Genomic DNA, 21,833 nt, shown 5'->3' on the forward strand with positions numbered 1-21,833 from the left:
GTCTCGTTTCATAACTTGATTGCATTTTTGTCCGCTTTTCATCACATTATTATGACCATTAAATGTAGGCTATTTTGCACGCTAAAATCTGATTCATCACAGGTAAACACAATAAAGAATGGGAACGTAAGATGTATTATGTATTTTAAGTTGTAATTCCTCTGTATGTCCTGTTGGTGACCTCAGTGAGACGCTCTTAGCCGGTAACGAGTACTCTGGAGCACTCGTAGATCTACGAGTGTTTTCACGACGCTCTTAAGCTACGATGGTTTCGGGAAACAGTCGGCAAATCTTAAGACGTTCGTAAGAGGGACTTTACGACGCTCTTAGGCTTAAGATGCTTTCGGGGAACTGGGCCCAGCACTATAACTCCAAGCGTGGTAAACAAAATTGGATATTTCAGGCAGTAAATGCTCCCGTTAAGAACCAAACCAGATTTTGTTCAAATCTACACACCTATGGCTACTGAAAAATGTAAGGTTCATTTAGCAAATGTTATTTTGAAGTGTTAAAAAACATTGTTGTTTTAGAATTTCTGAACAAAAGTGGTGATAATTGGGGGTGTTACGATAACACGGATTCCCTGGCAGGTGTAATAGAAAGAAAGAATATTCCAGTGGATATTGCACGTCTTCTCAAAGACTGGCGGCTGTTAAGAGCGACGTTTTTTGCCAAAAATATAAAGCCAAAACACGTCCGTGAATTTAAGGATTTTAACCGCATGCTGTGAAGTTACATGCAGGTCTCTTTTACGGAGGAAACCCATGCTAAAATAAAACTTTGTAGTCACGGTGGTTTTCCGGAGGTCACGTGACCAAGATGGCAGCTTAGTTGAGAAGCTCCGAAACCGTGAACTATATTTCTTTAAAAAATACCCTTACAAGCTTTCAACAACCCTTCATAAAGACGCAGTGAGGTATGTCAAAGTCGACGGCAGTTAAGCAGTGTGATATTTTTGGCCGTGGACGCAGACAAAGTAAAATTTCTCAACCGAGTTCATCCAGTGGGCCAGAAACAGATGCTAGTATGGGGGTGCTAAGTGAGCTAAAATCATAACGGTCGGACTTTAGGACAAAGTTGGATAATATTGACACAAAACTGGCCGGAATGTCAAATGCTTTGACTGCTCTGGAGGGGAAAGTGACAGAGATGAAACAAGACGTTTTGACTAAAAACAGCACGTGTCGAAGAAGCCGAAACTCGCATTGACCAGACCGTGAGGGAAAAAGTCGAGACAGCTTTGGAAGCAGCTACCAAGCGAATCACTTTCCTTGAGGCAGAAACTGATGACCTAGAGAACCGGGGAAGGAGAAAGAATCTGCGCATATTTGGTTTAAAAGAAGGAGGAGAGGGAGACCAAACACTCCTCAACTTTATGACGGACATGCTGCCAAAATGGTTGGAATTGCCACCTGAAAAGACATTTGTACTGGAGCGGGTTCATCGCACATTGGCCTCAAGGAAGCCAAACCAAAACAGAGCGCTTCCAAGCTTCCAAGACAAGGAACTTGTATACCGGATGACAAGAAAACAAGAAGTCAAGCACAATGGGGCCAAGATTACATTTGCTCAAGACCTCTCCGCAGAGACGATACGCATCCGACGGGGGTTTCACCCGATTACAGTTGTTCAAAGGCTACAATTAATTTCATTTCATTTCAACTTTTTAGTATAAAACTACATGTTGAAAGCAAGTCTTTAAAATAAGTGACATTTTTATAAGGGTTCATTATGCAAACGTAACACGGTTTTTGGATATATGGTTGGAGGGCTGTGTGTTCACGCTGATAGTTGATCTTCAAACTGTAGATCAGCGTTCTCCAAATCCACTTTGAATCTGTGGGAGTGGTAGGCATTTCACAATGGAAATGCCAATGTTCAGTGAGGGGTTGTTTATTTCGGGTTTAGTGTTTGGTGTGTGTGAGTGTTTGAGTGTGTGTGTAAACTTGCATCTTTCTAATAGGGTTTCCCTTTTTTCTTATTTTATTTTATTTCTTTTTATTTAAATTACTAGTGTCCCAGTCGGAGACATATTTAAATGGAAAAGACTAAACAGGAAAATAGTTTAATAGCTAACATAACACGTTGGAATGTTAGGGGATTGAGGAAAATAAATAAATTAAAACGGGTATTAAACAGGATAAAAGACCTAAAATCTAAGATTGTTTTCATACAAGAATCACATCTGACCGCAACAGATATGCAAAGGTTAACCAAAAGATGGCCTGGTCAGGTATTTCATGCTTCACTTAGTAGTCAGGCTAGAGGGGTTATTACTCTTATACACAAATCGATACCATTCCAGACAACAAAACTCATCAGAGATCCAAATGGGAGATACATTATAGTACAAGTCAGTATCATGTCACAAAAACTAAACCGTATTAATATATATGGTCCCAATGATGATGACCAGTCCTTTTTTGAAAATATATTCTTAACTGTGTCTACTCTGGAGGGCCTATACAGTACATCATAGGAGACTTTAACTGTACCCTAGACCCAGTTTTAGATAGATCTACTCAAACTGACAGCACACATTCAAGAACCAGAAATATATTACATAATTATATACAAGACCTTAGATTATATGACATCTGGAGGGTTAGTAATCCTAACAACCGTGAATATTCATGTTACTCTAGCTCATATAAAACTCACTCACAAATTGATTATTTTTTTATATCTATAGAATTACAACCTCAGGTTAAAAAATGCTGGTATAATAGCATTGTAATTAGTGATCATGCAGCAGTGTCTATGGAAGTCCTTTTGGGAAAGATTGGGTATTGTCCAAAAAGATGGAGACTACAATAATTTTTGTTGAAGGATCCAGACTGTCAAATTTATGGAAAATTCTATACACATGTATTTTGAATTAAATAGGGATGAAACTACAGCTAGTATTAGATGGGAAGCTTTCAAGGTCTACATAAGGGGATAAATTATAAGCTACTCTAGTAACAAAAATAAACAATACAGACAAGAAATACAGTCATTAGAAAAACAAATAAAAAAAATAGAGAGTGAATTCTATCATGACAAAGATCCTAAAAAATTACAAAACCTAAATGCCATGACCGCTAAATATGATAAACTGACAGCTGAGAGAGTGGCTAGGAATTTAATGTGGACTAAACAAGCATATTATGATCAAGGAGAAAAAGATGGCAAATTACTGGTCTGACAATTTAAGAAAATACAGGCTGACAGAACTATTCATAGTATCAAGATGGCAAAACGGCAACTTAACAATTGACCCCACAGAGATAAATGATAATTTTAGAGAATTTTACAAGCTTCTGTACAAATCAGAATATAATGGAAATGAAGAAGCTCAAAACACTTTTCTTGACCAATTACAATTGCAGACATTATCAGAGGAGGATAAAACAATGCTGGATAGTCCACTAACAATAGAGGAACTTTTAGAGGCTATAGGTGACATGATTAGTGGTAAAGCACCTGGGCCAGATTCTTTTATAAAGAATTTAAAAGTAAATTGGTCCAGCCTCTTCTAGACATGTCATATGATGAGTCATATGAATTGGGAATGTTGCCAGACTCATTGAGAATAGCTACTGTAACTCTTATATTAAAACCTAACAAACCCCCAACTGAATGTTCCTCCTACAGGGGAATACTGTAAGTCTCATGGAATGTGACACTAAGATATTATGTAAGGCTCTTGCCAGGAGACTAGACAAATATTTACCTAAATTAATAACTAATGATCAACAAGGTTTTGTTAGAAATGGACAGGGATATCACAATATCAGGCGGGTCCTGAATATATTATATGAAAAACATAACACTAAAGACACTGCAATGTTATCTCTAGATGCACAACAAGCATTTGATAGAATAGAATGGAACTATCTCCTAGAATTACTTCCAAGATATGGGTCCGGTGAGTCATTCCTCCAATGGATTCGACTACTATATACAAATCCTACAGCACAAATTCTAACTAATGACAATGTTTCAAAACCATTTAACCTACAGCAATCAACCAGACAGGGATGCCCTTTATCACCACTACTTTTTACATTAGTAATAGAAGCTCTGGCTGTAGCGGCGAGAACACATGAAGGTATATCAGGCATAAGAATTGGAGGAAGAGAACACCTTATTTCTTTATTTGCAGATGACATTTTTGACAGATTTAAACAAGAGCATCCAAAACCTGACAAGATTATTAGAAGACTTTGGAAAATTTTCTGGTTATGAAATTAATAATTCTAAATCTGTATAATGTTTCTTAATGAGGAAGAGAGGAAGAACCCCACAGTAACAACACCTTTTACAACAACTAGTGAAGGTTTCAAATATCTGGGTGTTAAAATTACTCCAGATCTCAATAAAATAATCTCATCAAACTACGACCCCTTGATAGATCAGGTCACCCAATTATTAAACCGATGGTCTGGATGTGAGTCGAGCAATGCCTTTAGGAGGGTTAATTGTAGAAAAGCTGCTGGACCGGATGGAATTTCTAACAGGGTTTTGAAATCCTGCGCTGCTCAGTTAGCTCCTGTGTTCACTTATATCTTTAACACAGCATTGGCTCAAGAGACAGTTCCTACTTGCCTCAAGCAGTCTGTTATTGTTCCAGTACCGAAAAACAAAAGTCCATCATGTCTGAATGACTACCGCCCAGTAGCCCTGACGTCTACAGTGATGAAGTGTTTTGAGAAGCTTGTGAAAAACATTATCTGCTCATCCCTCCCTGCCTCCTTCGACCCCCTCCAATTTGCTTACAGAGCCAACAGGTCTACAGAGGATGCCATCTCAAACCTCATGCACACCACCTTAACTCACCTCGAGGAGGGGAATGGGAATTATGTGAGGATGCTGTTCATTGACTTTAGTTCAGCATTCAATACGATAGTACCTCTCACCTTGGTCGCAAAGATGAAGGCCTTAGGACTGAACACCACCCTGTGTCACTGGATATTTGACTTTCTCACCGTTCACAAGTGGTTAGAGTGGGGGGTCTGACATCTGACACATTGACCATCAGCACTGGTGCTCCCCAAGGTTGTGTTTTGAGTCCACTGCTGTACAACATCTACACACATGACTGCAAAGCCAACAGTAGTCATACCTCCATCATCAAGTTTGCAGATGACACAGTGATCTTGGGCCTGATTAGTAACAACAATGAACAGCTCTACTTGGATCAGGTTGATGAGGTGGCACAGTGGTGTCAATCTAACAGCTTGACACTGAATGTCAATAAAACCAAGGAAATGGTAGTGCTCAGCTGAACGTACTATAAGAACTCAACTCCCTGGTCTACAAGATATATTCCAGAAGAGTACTCCTAAGAGCCCAAAAGATCCTGAAGGACTCTTCTCATCCTAACAATGGATTATTCCTACCGTTGAAATCAAGAAGACGCCTATGTAGTCACAAAGCCAGAACTGAGAGACTCAGGAGAAGTTTTTATCCCCAGGCCATCCGAACTCTGAACTCACACTATACTGACTTTGCACGATTCACTCCTCAGCACTCATGACCCCCCCCCCACACACACACACACACCTACATGACTTTTAGCACTTTTACATCCCTCTCCCTATGCTACAGACTTTTTATTTATTTTCTTATTTCATCACACGTCAAAACACACACACACACATCTGACTTTCTCCAACTTTTGCACATCTCCACAGAACTTTTTATTTATTATTTTTGATTTCTCCTCCATTTATCTACCCATGTCCTTGATTGCCTAGCCTTTCTGCCCCCCCCCCCCATCCCCAACACACACAAAAAAAACACACACACACACTTACATCATCACTGTCATCACCACACATACTGTACATACAGCACACTGGTTGCTACAGTAAGCCTCCTCTACATACTTGCTGCACATTGCCCCCCCCTGCCTACATACACAGCACATTGTCTTCAGGATCTTCTCCAACACACATCCTCTACATACTTACAGCACACTGCCCCCACCTACCCACACACACACTGCACACACACACACACACACACACACACACACACAGTCACTGCTCCACTCCCCTCCCGCCCACACACACATCTTTACTGTCATCACTCACATACATCATACATACAGTACTCTGCTTGCAATAGTAAGTCCCTTCACCATACTTGCAGTACACTGCCCCCCCCCCCTCTCTCCCCTACATACACAGCACATTATTTCATCAGGGAGCTTCTCCAACACACATCCCCAACATACTTACAGCACACTGACCCCCCCCCCCCCCCCAATACACAGCACATTGTCTCATGAGGAAGCTTCTCCAACACCATATTGCACACTGCCCTCTCCCCACATACCCAGCACACTATCCCTCTCCCTTTGTCCCCAACACACACACCAAGACCCCTGGCAGTTGGGTTAGCCCCTTGAGCCATGGATCTGCCCAAGGTTTCTTCCTTGGTAAGGGAGTTTTTCCTTGCCCCTGTTGCTCTTGGGTGCTCCTTGTTGGTGCCCCAATCCCAATCCTCCCCCACCTTTCTTATGCAGCCCTTGCCACTTAATCTACTAAACCCCTCTTCTACTGCACTTTTTACCCCCCCCCCATAAATGCACAAATAGGCTGACACCAGACATAATTTCACTGCATTTCTTACTTTCTTACTAGAGGAGGCTTACTTAGTAACTATATCAGGGTTCGTACAGGTGCTTGAAATCCTTGAAAATGCTTGAATTTTAATGTTGCATTAAACTCGACATTTCGAGAATAAAGTTGAAATATCATATCTACTTTAATCTGGACGTGTCGACTTTAAAGTCGACATGCTGACATTAAACTCGCAATAGGTCCTACTGTTTAAACATAGCCTACACAGTTTAAGCTATGTAGCCTACACTAATACACAATATATTACATGAAAAATGGGCTTCAAATAGGTGTTATTTCAGATAGATTGCAGATATTTAGATAGATTGCGTCTTGTCTGTTAACTATCATTGCCGTCATCGTGAAGTGCTGTCTCGGGTTTATGGTACTATGCCGTTTAGGCTAAATAGCTAGAAAAATATATGTATCCAATGATATAATGTTTCTATACAAAATGTTATTTCACTCTGTTTTACGTGGTTAAGGCTACTGCACATCCAAATAACTGCCCTTCATGACCCACGGGCGTCACTCTCCATAGGATATCATGGCAAAACTCATTTTTCTAAAACTGCTTTTCCATGTCTCACCTGCAATAGCCTATAGGAGGCTAGAAACACAGGTATAGCCTAAGCATATATACTATTTTAATCCCGTGAGGGAATATGTGTGCATGCACTTTATTTATGCACTTTGTGTGCATATGTGTGCAAGTAGGCTACTAGCCTACATGGGGTGGTCGGGAGGACAGCTTAATTTGTCCCTCCATAGACATTCAGCAATGGGCTGTTTTGCATCCATTACAAACAAGCAACGTGAAAGTCTAGGATTGGGGAGAGCGCCTAGTATGCCTCTAGTGCATAAGCATGAAGTTGAACATTTAGATGCAACAACTAAATGTTTAGAACAATACTTTAATAATAGGCCTACAATAAATAAATAAACCGCTATGACGTTTAGGCTACTTTTGACCATCGCATTTATCGCCTGTAACTCCGTGATAAGGACCTAACAGCAAAGTATTTGGCTGAGCAACGTAGGTTAATATGTTCTATGTTTTGTCCACATGATATAGGCCTATGTCTAATCATTGTTGCACTCGAACACTCTGAATCATTGTTGCACTTGTTGCATTGTTTCATTCGTCCTCCCTTTCAATCGTCCCGAGCGGTCGTTCTCTCTCCAAACTAACTTTATTCTCAAAATGTTGAGTTTAATGTCGACACGTCGAGATTAAAGTCGACATGATATTTCAACTTTATTCTCGAAATGTTGAGTTTAATGTCGACATGGCGACATTAAAGTTGATACGTCAAGATTAAAGTCGATATTACATTTCAACTTTATTCTCGAAATGTCGAGTTTAATGTTGACATGGCGACTTTAAAGTCGACATGTCGAGTTTAATCTCGTCATGGCAAAAATATTTTTTTCCTTCATGTGTGGCCCTAATACTCCGTCGTACGGAGATGACCATCAACATGAAGTGAGGTTGCCTTTTCAATGAGCGTTGGTTAGAAAATAGCTATTTCGGACTGCTGAACAGAAATCATGTAGGCCTAGGGTCTTACAGATGCATTGCTAGCTAGGTCGCCATTAAAGCTAACATATTATTGAATAGGCTACTTAGCTCCAATCATTGGAAGACAAGGAAAAAGTTAGGTTGAAGAGGGAGACGAAACTTTATGGCATGTGAATGCAAAACCGCACCAGTCATGTCTATGGCCGTATCTACCATAGAGGTCACCTTTCTTTCTTCAAATTTCGTTTTATTCATTAACTAAAAATAGCCGACAAGACAATTATCCTTGCATCAACGCAGCGTCACGCAACACATAGTTGTAGATATACCTCTGACATGTCAAAACGAAAGTAAAGTTGACTGCTATCGCGGAGCTATGTCTTAACTAACGACGCAACACAGTGTCTCACGCAGCTCAAATAATCGGCAGCTCAGATTATCGGTCAGTTATTTACACAGGAGACGGGAGAAGGGAAATCAGGCAGAAAGGTGGAAATGAGGAGAAAGAGTTAGGAGAAGGAAGGGAAATAATAGGCAAAGGGCCCTCACAAGTGAGTGAGAGACAAGATGTGACACTCACTGTGTCAGAAGGTACAAGCTCCGCAGCCTATGACCCTGCAATTTATAAATGCAACATTCACTACTCTGATGAGGAGAAGCAGAGCATTCTTAAATAAAGATGGAGCAGAGATCAGTATAAATATCCTCAAAACCAATTGGAGAAAATGCTCTTGAAATATACAGGTGCATCTAAAAAAGTAGAATATTGTGGAAAAGTGTGTTGGTTTAAGTTATAAACAAAACATGTTATAAACTGAACAAATGTTTCTACGTTATACGGCAAAATGATCATGATAGCCTTTACATTACAGCCCTCTAAGTCTTTCATAGGCATATATAGGCTACTTTGCTCTTTTATAAATGTACCATATGCCTAATAGGCTGTATTTCTAAGTGTGATTTATGCTATAATGTATAAATTATATTTATGTAAATGTATCTATTAGTTTCCGCAATATTCACCATAAGTCATCATTTAAGGGGTTATTTTTTAATTTTTTCTTCCTTGGGGGCATGCCCCCGGGCCCCCGTAGTATTTTGCGGGGTGCAACATTTCTATCAACACCCATGACCTCGGTATTAGAATCCTGGCTTGGTCATGTCAAACTTCAGCTCAGTTTTGTGGTTTAATGCTTATAGGCCCTACAAGTGGAAAGACATTAAAACACCATGCATATTTGCATATCGTGCCTTTTGGCAAGAAGTTAAATTTATCCAATTATATGACAACTCAGTCATCTTTACGTCACCCAACGTCACATCTCCGCATTGCTAGCCTACTGGTTGGTAGCTCATGATAACAAATGTAGGCCTGTCTGCATGCCGTTGTAGGCAAGAAAGAGACATAATCAGTCTTGACTGTCATGAAAGAGCAGCCTTAACATTAGTTTGAGTTCACATATTCAGCAAAGAATAGTTATTTGTTGGGTGATTATTTTCTTTTCTTATTTTATTTATTTATTTATTTTTGGTATATTGACTCAGCCAGTTAGATAGCAAGCAAAGTCTACTTCCAGACAGGTGACACATTTTTAAGTTTTCCTTTAATTTCTTTTCCTGCTATTAAGAAACACAATTTTGTCTGTTAAAAGATAAAAAAGTCATGAAAATCATTTTGAGTTAGTATATTCGTATAATGTCATTTGCCACCGCTGTAAAGTGCTGGAAAAGCTTGAAAATTGACCTTGAAAGTGCTTGAAAAGTGCTTGAATTTGATCTTGGAATAGGTGTACGAACCCTGTATATGCATGTGACAAACTTCCTTGTATCCTTGGTTTGCCTTTACTATGATGGGGCGAATTAATGTTATAAAAATGTCAATTTTACCTAAATTTCTGTATCTTTTCCAAACACTTCTTCTACCATTACCAACATTATTTTATGATAATTTAGCTAAGTTGTTTAATCAGTTTATCTGGAACAACAGGAAAGTGAGACTTTGCCTAAAACTGCTATATCAGCCATATGAGAGAGGGGGACTGCAGTTTCCAAATCTCAGGTGGTACTATATGGTTGCCCAGTTAACATCAGCTACACATTATTTTTGTGCATCACCTCCATCTTGGGTAAGCATTGAAAGAGAATCCGTTCCATTGTCCTTACATAGCTATATATATTCCTCAGATGAAAAAAGACTGAAAAAACAAACAAAAAATCCCTTCCTGAAAAACACAATTTTAGTGTGGCATGCTGCACACAAACACATGGGGGACTCTCCAGTAATCTCTCAATTCACCCCAATCTGGGGTAATGAACAGTTCACTCCTGGTAAAAAAGATGGGGGGTTTAAATTATGGCATGCAAAAGGTAAACAGAGAGTGATAGATTTATATATGGAGTGTTGCTAACCTTCAGACAATTGTGTGAAAAATATCAAATCCCTTCAAAGCATTTCTATAAATATCTGCAGTTAAAACATTTAATCTCATCCAGATACAAAGCGATTACACACGTCCCACCATTATCAAAAATAGTCTCCCTCAAAAATAGTCTAGTTTCCCTCCGTATGGGAAGGAAACGCCTACTTTCTATCTATTATAACTTGCATATATCTACTTCTAAAGAATCTGCAGTGGACAGGTTAAACGCCTGGAAAGATGACATACAAGAAGACATAACTGAAGTGGATTGGAAGGCGGCCTGTTTAAAGGCACAAGTACAGACAATAAATACAAGGTCTAAACTCCTCCAATATAAATGGTTAATGAGAACATATATGACCCCTGTCAAACTTCATCATATGTCTGGCAACATTCCAGACACTTGAAGTAAATGTAAAGATAACAAGGGAACCCTTTTTCATTGTTTGTGGGAATGTCCATTGATTCAGAAGTTTTGGAAAGATGTTATAAATTCTCTGTCAGAGACCTTTCATCTCAACGTATCACTGAATGCTAAGCTATGTGTACTTGGAATCTATCCATTGAACTTTATACAAATGCAAAGAAAGACTAGACTGGTGGACTTTGGACTTCTACAAGCCTGGAGGGTGATTGCACTTAATTGGAAAAGTGTAGAGGCTCCTTCAATGAAACATTGGGTAAAGGAGCTTTCCGAGTGCCTTGGTCTGGAAAGACTAACATATATTGCTAAGGGAAAACAGAAAGAGTTTCATCATCTCTGGGAACCATATATGAGCATTATGGAGTCTGAGATGTAATGTTTATTTATCCTAAGTTGTTCTGTATCTTTTTATGTTTTATTTATTATTATATTTTTAAGTGGGATCCTTATTACATTGGAGTACTTGATTTCAAATGTATATATTTCTAAGCTGTTAAGTTGTACATAATGTGGAATTTGCAAGTTTAGCCTAGGTGTGTGTGTATGTGTGTGTGTGTGGGGGGGGAATATATATATTGGGGGGAAAAAAAAAACTCTATAGTCACGAATTTGATCGTGTTAGTATATATGTTGTAGTATGTGATTCCTACAGTGTAAAAAAATATACTAACGTCTTAGAAACGTTGTAAAATTATTGAAATAGAAAGCCACCGCTATGGTGATAACTATGATTAGACTGATTTGTTTAGATCCAGTGATATCGCTGCCTTGACAACGCTACGTCATGGCTTCCATACTCTATTCTACACTATGAATGAATAGAATGTTCGTGTTGGTAATTCAATACAGTACGTGGAGTGATGACTAGCAGTAAAAAGTCTTGATGACTCATAGAATGCCTCTTGTCCAATCAAAAATTAATAAATAGCTCGACCATAACTAACTGTTGTATAAGATTGTTTTAACCCCAATAGAATTCAAACGCGCAGCAGCAGCAGGCAATGACACCTCTGGGGTTCCATAGGTGTGCAAAACTGAAGGCAGTTTAAAATTGAGGAGGTAAGCACTTGGTGGTAACATGACGCGACTAAATCAAGGTAGGTGAGGGAGGTAAGATCTGGCTGTAGTTGGTGATTAACAAGCTAGCTAACAAACGTAAGTCTGTTAAAAGTAAAATGCCCAGTGATGGACTGTGATCAGAAAAACGGCCCTGGCATTTGCAACACACTGGCCCTATTTTCAAACCCAACAATGTGTTAGAAAGTGTAATAAGACTAACGGAAAATGAAACATGGCAATTTTCTAGGCTGATTTGACATGGAACTATACGGTCATTCTGGCGTAATAATCAAGGAATGTTGCGAACGTACAGCACAATATCACGCAGCACCTGAAAATAGTCCCCGGCTATAACTCGCAACGTTTCCTTCTCCAGTCTTATTACACTTTCTAACTTGAGAAGAGAGAAGTTTTAAATAGGAAAACTACCGGAAATCGTGGTCATTTTTAAGCGTGATGCTAGCGGGTGAGAAAAGCTGGAGCTAAAAGTGGTATCGACTCAGAGAACGGCTGGGTTAACTGAAGAAAGGTAAAACTTAATTCTTTAACTCAAGGGGAGGTGGGCCCCAGCTGTAGCGCAACTGGCTGGGGCACCTGCACCGTACGCCGGCGACCCGGGTTCGATTCCCGCCCCGTGGTCCTTTCTGGATCCCACCCCGACTCTCTCTCCCACTCGCTTCCTGTCATTCTCCACTATCCTGTCAAATTAAAGGCATAAAAAGCCCCCCCCCCAAAAAAAAACAAAAAACAAAAAAACAAGGGGAGGTGGAAAATGAGAACTAGGTGGGATACTTTGGAATTGTATTTCCCCAAATGGTGGTGTATCCCTTTATGTCCCGCTTGTGTGGCTGAAGATTCGGGGGAGATGGTATAAAAGGGTCTGAGCTTCCTTTGTCTTCAAATCTTGAGGGTGTGGCTACCTGATGGTCTATGGTACTGTAATAAAGCTGTCTGTTGAATTTCAAGCATCACCAAAATTTTTATTTTTTATACGACACTGGGTATAGGCTTTATTGGCCTATGCAACAAAACTAATATTACATTCTACATTCCATGAGAGGTTTTCCATTTAGACTATCAATATAGCCTAGAAAAAAACAGAAAGGGAAAAGACAAGAGAAAGGAGCCACCTACATGGTTTGGTTAAAAATATTTTAATTTGAGCATGTTAAGAATTTAAAATGTAATTCCTTAACATACTTAAATACCCTATACCACTCATTTGATTTGTAACTGTATTTTAATAGTTACTGATATTTTGTATTTTAAATAGTCATGCAGTCAATTTAAATGGAGAAAAAAGTCATTCTGCATTCTTTGGCATGATTGGCATCATTGTGTGTACCACACCAGAAAATGCAAAGGAGATCAAAGAGAAGTGCATAAACAAGCATGATAAAGATAAAGGCTATCATCTCCAAGCACCACCGTGCTCCAGTGTCTACAGTTGCAACAGCTACATTATTTAGAAGTTTATGGTCCATGGGACTGTACCCAACCTTCATGGATGTGGTAAGAGGAAAATTGACCCTAGGCTGAACAGGAGTGAATGAGTGAAATTAGCGCAGGCCTCGACCTTCTCCTAGTGTCCACAACCTACGAAAGGCTAACATGATTGGTCACATGCAGCCAATTTCAACCTTGCTTTTTAAAAAGAATGCCTATGGCCTTGAGGAGAACAATCCTTTTCCTGGCAAAAAAACATGAACACGTATAGCGGGAACATCCTTGAGCTGGACGGGAGGGAGGTTTGGTAACCAGTTGGTACGTAACTGTGCCTTATAGGAAAACCTCCCTTCCCATGCCTTAAGAGACTAGGTGATACTAGCAGCCTGGGCTTTTAGCTCACTCTCTAGCCCTTAAGGCCCACAATACATGGTGTTGCAAGTTGATTTTGACTCCAGGCAAGTGCAGGGCTGAACCGCACTGTCAACACAATGTACATTCATCTCATTTCAGATACCTGGAACTTGAGCCCATTGAGTCCACATTTTGCGTTCTATGTCTTCTGATTAATTTTACCGTCTCCTTTATAGTTGGACAGTGTACTTGAAACTGACCATACCTGCGCTGGTGTTGACTGCCCTTTACCATGCCTTAGTTATGCTGCTATAGCATAGTGCTGTCTTGGACTTGTCATGCCGTACAACCTCTCCTCTCCCCTTCCCTCTCTCTCTCTCAACTCTCACTCTGCCTATTCCCACTATGGTATAACACTATTAACCATTTTGATTTATATTAATACTAACCCACTCTATCTCTCTCTCTCTCTTCCCCCTTACCTCATTTGTGAGGTATACAATTACCAGTCATCAGCCATCCTTGTGTTTGGCCCTCATCTCACTCATCTCACCTGAAGTCTCATCCCTACGACTGCCCTATCATCACCTATTGCTGACCGCTGCAATTATTGAAGTTATTTTGAATCAAAGGCTCTGCAAAATGAACAAATGTAAATCAGCTTGAACAGAATTTCTTGTACACTTTGCCATCATGTATTTTACCTTCATTGCATCTTGAATGTGGTCCTGTCTGACCACCTCTGCAGAGCGATCCATGTAACATTTCAGGCAGCGAATCAGCTCCCTGCATACACAAACATAAACTATGCTCAACAATTTAGAATTAAAATGTTTACATAATAATGAAGATGATGCCATTCTTAAAATCCAGAATTAAAATATATTAAGATGAGATGAGAGAAAATTCCCTGTGCTACTGTTCATCACTTACTTATAGGCCAGGGCTCCAGCAAAGTGCTTTTGGATGTAAGTGTCCATAACAGGCCGAAAGTGGTAGTATTTGCTATCACGCAGCAGATTGATTATGAACACCTGCAACAAGATTGATAAATTTCATTACGAGGGTCAGGCAGTTGAACAATAAACTGGTGTTTGGAGGAAAAGAGCAACGTCAAGTAAGTATAAGTATAGATACTCTTTTGATCTCTCTATTTTGGTCTCTGCATTTATCCCAATCCATGAATTAGTGAAACACACTCAGCACACAGTGAGGTGAAGCACACACTAATCCCGACGCAGTGAGCTGCCTGCTACAGCGGCGCTCGGGGAGCAGTGAGTGGTGTGGTGCCTTGCTCAAGGGCACTTCAGCCGTTCCTACTGGTCGGGGTTCGAACCGGTAACCATCCGGTCACAAGTCCGAAGTGCTAACCACATTGCAAAAACTGCTTATCTAACAAAATCTCACCAAGTGTTATTAATCTTATATCAAGATAAAAAAAACTAGTTGGTATTATTTTCAGTATAAAGAGACTTACCTAGCGCTTTCTTGTGAAAACATTTGACTTAATTTTAAAAAAGTTTGACTTATCTTAAGACATCTCATCCTGAAAACAAGCAAATTTGTCTGCCAGTGCGTTAAGCAAATGTGTCCTAAAAACAAGCAAATTTGTCTGCCAGTGCGTTGAGCAAATTTGTCTTGATAAGACTCCTTAAAATAAGTCAAAGTCTTCTTAAATTAAGTCAAAATGTTCTTTTGAGAGGGCGCTAGGTAAGTCTTTTCATACTAAAAACAATACCAAATAGATTTTTTAATCTTAATATAAGATTAATAACACTTGGTTAAATTTCATTTTTTGCAGTGCAGTAGGCCACGGCTGCACACAGGCATGCGGCATCTTTACTGTTAAAAGCAATCACTCTTTTTTACAGGATCTCAAGAACACAATAACAAAATGCAGTTGCAACATTCTGATATTGTTGTAAATTTTAAGTTGTCATACACCTTTATACGGATAATGTTATGAACAGCTAAACTAGGTGGAATACTTTGGAAGCGTAGTAATGAAATTGGCTTAAACCAACTAACTTACAGCATGTGTTAAATACACCTAACATCTATACCAAGATCTACATCACTTTGCTTGCCATCTGATCCAGCACAGCTTAATGAAGATAAATATGTTACCATAGCCCGTCCTATATTAACAATTCTCTGATTTGACCTTTATACTGCCCATTTACAAATATATATCCGCGTATCAAATTAAAGGAAGATCCGGAGTTAAAGGGGAAATCCGGTGTAAAATGGATTTTGGATATGCTTAGCATGATAACGAGTTCGAACATTTGTTGGGGAGCAAAAAAACGCTAATCCGATGCATTCTAAACTAGCCTGTTTTTAGCCGATGCATCCAAAATGCTAACACTGGTAGCGATAGGGCATTTCTCATTGTAAAAAGATCGCTAATTTTAAACCATTTACTAGGCTCAAAGTAAGGCCGACACTTCTTTGAGTTTTTCAAGTAATCAAGCTTTTTTGGTTGTTTCTGTTAAAACATCTAGCTTTTACTTAAGTACACATGTTAGCTAGCTTTATCTGGAATCTGGAGCATTGTTGTAGAATTCTATTGGGGTATAGTCAAGTCAAGTCAACTTTATTTATATAGTGCATTTCATACACAGAGATCATTCAATGTGCTTTACGTAAACAAAAGCAAACAGGAATAGCTGATAAAAAGCATAGAAGGCCAATAGTCAAAGAATAGTTTAAAAAGTAAAGAATAATAATAAAAAATAGACACAATAAAACACACAAGGTAATAGTACATTAGTAATAGTAATTTAAAAGTGTTTAAAAAGTAATAATTAAAACATAAAAAACAACATAGAATGATTATACTAGTCAAGAACCCAGTGTACAGCAGCACTCTATGAAGATTCTTGAAGTAGTTCCAAACTGTGCGCGCACAGGGCCAAAATGGCCAACCACAGGGTTCGATAGTCCCCCAAGCACCCAAATAGTTAACACTCAGGGCCAGATGTACGTACATTTGCGAACGTAGCGTTATCAGCGTCATGGACAAACCGCAGATTGCGAACGCTGTCAGACCCAAGTTTCAAACAAAATCTAACCAAGTGTTATTAATCTTATATCCAGATAAAGAAAAATAGTTGGTATTGTTTTCAGTATAAAGAGACTTACCTAGCGCTTTCTTGTGAAATCATTTGACTTAATTAAAAAAAAATTGACTTATTTTAAGACATCTCATCTTGAAAACAGTGCGTTAAGCAAATTTGTCCTAAAAACAAGCAAATTTGTCTGCCAGTGCGTTGAGCAAATTTGTCTCTATAAGACTCCTTAAAATAAGTTAGTCTTCTTAAATTAAGTCAAAATGATCTTTTGAGAGGGCGCTAGGTAAGTCTTTGCATACTAAAAACAATAGTAGATTCTAATCTTTTAGAATAGAAATATTTTTAATCTTAATATAAGATCAATAACACTTGGTTAGAATTCATTTTTTGCAGTGTACTCAACTATTTAACTGTTCAGCCATTCCAACTGTCAGTTGTCATCAAGTATTACTCCCGCCAACTGTTTCCTCTGCACACAACTGTTTCAAAATAAAAGTCCTCAAGATGATGATTCACTATTAAATAATTTAAATATTTAAACTACTCAACTATTTAACTGTTCAGTCATTCCAACTGTCAGTTATCATCAACTATGCCTCCAGCCAACTATAATAAACCACCACCTTCCTAGCAACCAACATAGCAACCATTGAAACAAAGCATCTATGTCAGATTCCATAGCAACCAGAGCGAGCGAGGAACGGAGCGGATGGAATTTTGTTACTAACAATGTAGAGCAAGAACAGCCATGTGGTGACACTGTTCCAGGGAGTAAAGATTAATTTTGGAATTTAAGAAGACACATTTTATGGAAACATGAGTGTGCTACGGAGAGCAAAGAAAAATGTGAGCAATTTGAATATACTTCATAACAAGTAAAGCTGAATACTAAGCCTTGGATGCTAAGCCTGTATTATTTAGGCAATTAATCCCACTGATTCCTTTAGTTTTAGACGTATGTGTATTCGCTAGTTGCATAAATAGAATGTTGCCGATATCCGGGTTGATTCCGGTAAGCAAGGCCACTTCCGTTCACTTCATTTCTAAAGATTCCAATCGCCCATGAAGATGGCGCTGTTTTATACGAATACGAAAAACTTTATTATCCACAAAGTGGAAATTTGTCTTTAGTTTCACCATACAGCACACAGGACAGACAAGCACCACACATTCAGTTTCATAAGCACTGCATGTCATATAAAATACAGATAAGCCTGGCTAGTCAATAAATACCAGTCAATAAATAAGTAGGCCTAAGCAACCCATGCATGCTAGGCTAGCTAATAAATATAATAAATAAATGACTTAAAAATAACTGAAGTACTTCCAGTAAGAGTCCCTGCACTGTTTATTGCCCTGATACCATTGGGGACAAAAGAATTTCTAAAAATATTCTTACTGGTGTTAGGCACCCTATAGCGCCTGCCTGAGGGGAGAAGCTCAAATTCACTGTATAATGGATGGGAGGGGTCACTGATGATTTTTCTGACTTTACTTAAGGTGTTCTCTTTGTAGATTATGCTCAGTTGCTTTTGTGGCTTCCCTATAATCTTTGAGGCCATGTTCACTATTTTCTGAAGTTTGCTTCTCCACTTGGCATTTAGGTTACCATACCACATAATCATATTAAAGGACAAAATGCTCTCAACTAGGTTTTTATACACTATTAGGAGGATGTCCTAATTGATACCAAAGTTATTAAGCCTCTGAATTAGGTAAAGGCGCTGGGAGCACTTTTTAAAAATAAACTCAGTGTTTTCCCTAAACCTCAATTTGCTATCTATAAAAGTCCCCAGATATGTAAAATAAGACACAAATTCAACTGCTTGCTCCTTAATGATAACTGGAAGTGGCTGGTCCTTATCATTTTGCAGAATAAGTTCTTTTGTCTTTGTGACATTTATTTCTAAAAAGCTACTTTGACACCAATGTTGAAGAGATTTTGCATGGTGGATATAGGCTTGTTCTCTCTCCAAGTCTCCCCTTCTTAATAGACCAATCAAAGCCATGTCGTCTGCATATCACTGCACTCTCAACACAGAGGAAGGCGAAAAAACTCCCAAACACTTTAAAGGAGAAAAAATTCCTTCCTTGCCCTCTTAGTAGAGTTGGATGTCTCGAGACCGGTCTTGGTCTCGAGACGATTCAGACCACTTTTACGACCGTCTTTGGTCTTGGTCTTGGTCTCGGATCCCTCAGTCTTGTCTTGGTCTCATTGTATTGGTCTTGCGGTCTCAGGTTGACATAGTGGTTCATTGAGTAGAAATACTGTATATCACTGGACTTGAAGAGTCATCTTACAAAGATGGAAGTGCATATGCCTCAGCTCGTAAATGCAAGCGCCAGCGTAGTTCTGCTGGGAAGACTCCAATACGTCACTTATTCATTCATTACCTCTAACCAATCGGCCGTCCCAACTGTCTTTATAATGAACCGGGTCACGTACCTGTCTTGCTGCTTTCAGATACAGACTTTGACGTTCTTTTACGACAATTGTCTCTTGTTTCCGTAGTAGCTATGTCGCTCAAAGAGATCGCCTCATTGCCCATCTCTGATTCCGACGATGATGATATGATGTCAAGTTTTATTTCAGTATCCTAAGTTTTATTTCAGTGTCAAGTTTTATTTCAGTAAGTTTTATTTCAGTGTAAGTTTATTTTCCTTTTTCAAATTTATGTTAAGTTCTAATTGAATTAGTATATATTATTTGATTGTTATATTATTATGTCTTATTTGCAGTTTCATTTATGTTAATATTGTACAGCACTTTGTAACTTTGTTTTGAAAAGTGCTATATAAATAAAGATTTGTATTATTATTATTATGATCCCTCCATCTCCTTCCCCGAAGCGCAGGAGCACTCGCGTTCTGGCAAGAGAATCCCCCTGGGCCGGCCGGCCCTCCGTGCAAATGATCAATTTGCTAGAAGGTTGGGGGATTCCTATCCAAAGCGGGACTTCAAGGGAAGACCGCCTCATTATGGCCTCTCAAATACTGGGTAACCCCGCGCCGGGCAATCACCCAGACAAACCAACATCACCAGGCCCCGACGTCCAACCTCAGCCTGCAAAGGCAAGCAAGAAATGTCTATCACCTAACCATCAACGTAAAATCACCTATACCTCGACCAGCGAAGAAAACAAACAGAGTCGCAACTGGACCTACGGCTTCTACCTCCTAGGACGGGACTCTCGGCGAGCCAGTGTCTGACCAGATCCTCCAAGCCATCCACGTCCTGTCTCAGTCCGTCAAAGGTCTGGAGACCAGGATGACCATCGCCTTATAATAAATAATAATAATAAAGCTTTATTTGTATAGCACCTTTCATACACAGAATGCAGCTCAAAGTGCTTTACATTTGAAGCATGTAACACAATAGTAGTCAGTCAGTCATTATCAATCACTTTTCTTTGCTGTTTATGATATGCTCAGCAACATATCAAAAATATAGAAAATGACGTCATAAGACTGGCAGCCTTAACCCTCTTACCCCCCACAAGCACGCCATATGGCGACTGTGGCAAGGAAAAACTCCCATATTCCAGGAAGAAACCTTGAGCAGAACCTGACTTAATAGGGGGAGCCCATCTGCTTCTGGCTGGCTGCGCCCTCCAATAGTAGCAGATGTAGAATAATCTGAAAATGTAGTCTACAGGATAAGATGAGTTAACTAAAAGCTTTCCTGTACAGGTATGTTTTCAGATCTTTTTTAAAAATATTTACTGAACTCGCCTGCTTGATGTACAGAGGCAGGGTGTTCCATAGTTTGGGGGCATAATGGATAAACGCAGCTTCTCCACTTTGTTTGTGGAGCACTTTGGGTACGATTAAAAGATTAGAATTGGATGATCTAAGTTTCCTTTGTGGTTGATAAGATATTAAAAGCTCAGAGATATATGAAGGTGCTATGCCATTCAGAGCTTTGTAAGTAATTAACATAACCTTAAAATCAATTCTATAGGAAATAGGGAGCCAGTGCAGTTCAGCCAACACAGGGGTGATGTGTTCTCTCTTCTTAGTCTTAGTTAAAAGTCTAGCCGCAGAGTTCTGTATGAGTGCCAGTTTCTTTAGATGTTTTTGGGAAGACCAGTGAAAAGTGCATTGCAGTAGTCTAACCTGCTAGTGATAAAGGCGTGAATTAGTTTTTCTGCATCTTGTTGAGTTAAAAAGGGCCGCACTTTGGCAATGTTTCTCAAGTGGAAATAGGCTGTCTGAGTAACTTTACTGATATGGGGCTTAAAACTTAACTCTGCATCTAAGATGACACCGAGGCTTGTTACTTTTGGTTTGACCTGGTGTGCCAAGTTCCCCAGATTACTAAGAATAATATCTCGCTTTAGTTTTGGTCCAACCAGAAGTACCTCTGTTTTGCCATCATTTAGTTTCAAAAAGTTTTTGCTCATCCACTGATTAATGGAGGTTAGGCATGCAGTGAGGGAGCAAAGGCCATCTGGGTTAGTTGGCTCAACAGAAAGATACAATTGGGTATCATCTGCGTAGCTGTGGAAGTTTACATTATGTTGACTTATGACGTTTCCCAATGGAAGCATATATAGCCTTTGGTCCTTCGACTTCTTCCTCGGCGCCGGCTTCTCAGCATTTCCCAACGGATCCTACCGTTCAAAATCAGTCTACTCCCTCAACCGCGCTACCGCCCCTCCAAGGTTCATCTGCGGCTGTAACGCCCTCCGCTGCTACGAGCGTACAACTCTCCAGCCTGGCTACAGCCACTCCAGCCCAGGCCCTCGGTAGGACGTTCATTCCCCCCGCTGCGGCGGCTGTTTCTTCTTCATTGCGATCAAAGATTATCCAAGGTAAAGATGTGAATTTGGCTTCCCTACTCTTGTCGTCACCAGCCCGTGATCGTCAATTCGTAGAATGCGGAGACGTCTCAGTCCTGCTTAAATCCACTGACCCCAGATT

General features: G+C 39.5%; 1 protein-coding gene across 1 annotated transcript in view; it reads right to left on the reverse strand.

Moving 5' to 3' along the window:
- Window positions 1-21,833, reverse strand: part of dock3 (dedicator of cytokinesis 3) — a 576,384-nt gene that overhangs the window by 322,267 nt on the left and 232,284 nt on the right. Inside the window, exons 21-23 of the mRNA XM_042088883.1 lie at window positions 14,770-14,870; window positions 14,541-14,622; window positions 14,390-14,437 (exon numbers count right to left, since the gene is read on the reverse strand). Of these exons, the coding sequence (XP_041944817.1) occupies window positions 14,390-14,437; window positions 14,541-14,622; window positions 14,770-14,870 (231 nt within the window). The remainder of the gene's footprint in view (window positions 1-14,389; window positions 14,438-14,540; window positions 14,623-14,769; window positions 14,871-21,833) is intronic.

The sequence above is a fragment of the Alosa sapidissima genome, chromosome 4 (assembly GCF_018492685.1).
Source record: "Alosa sapidissima isolate fAloSap1 chromosome 4, fAloSap1.pri, whole genome shotgun sequence".
NCBI classification, from domain to species: Eukaryota; Metazoa; Chordata; class Actinopteri; order Clupeiformes; family Clupeidae; genus Alosa; species Alosa sapidissima.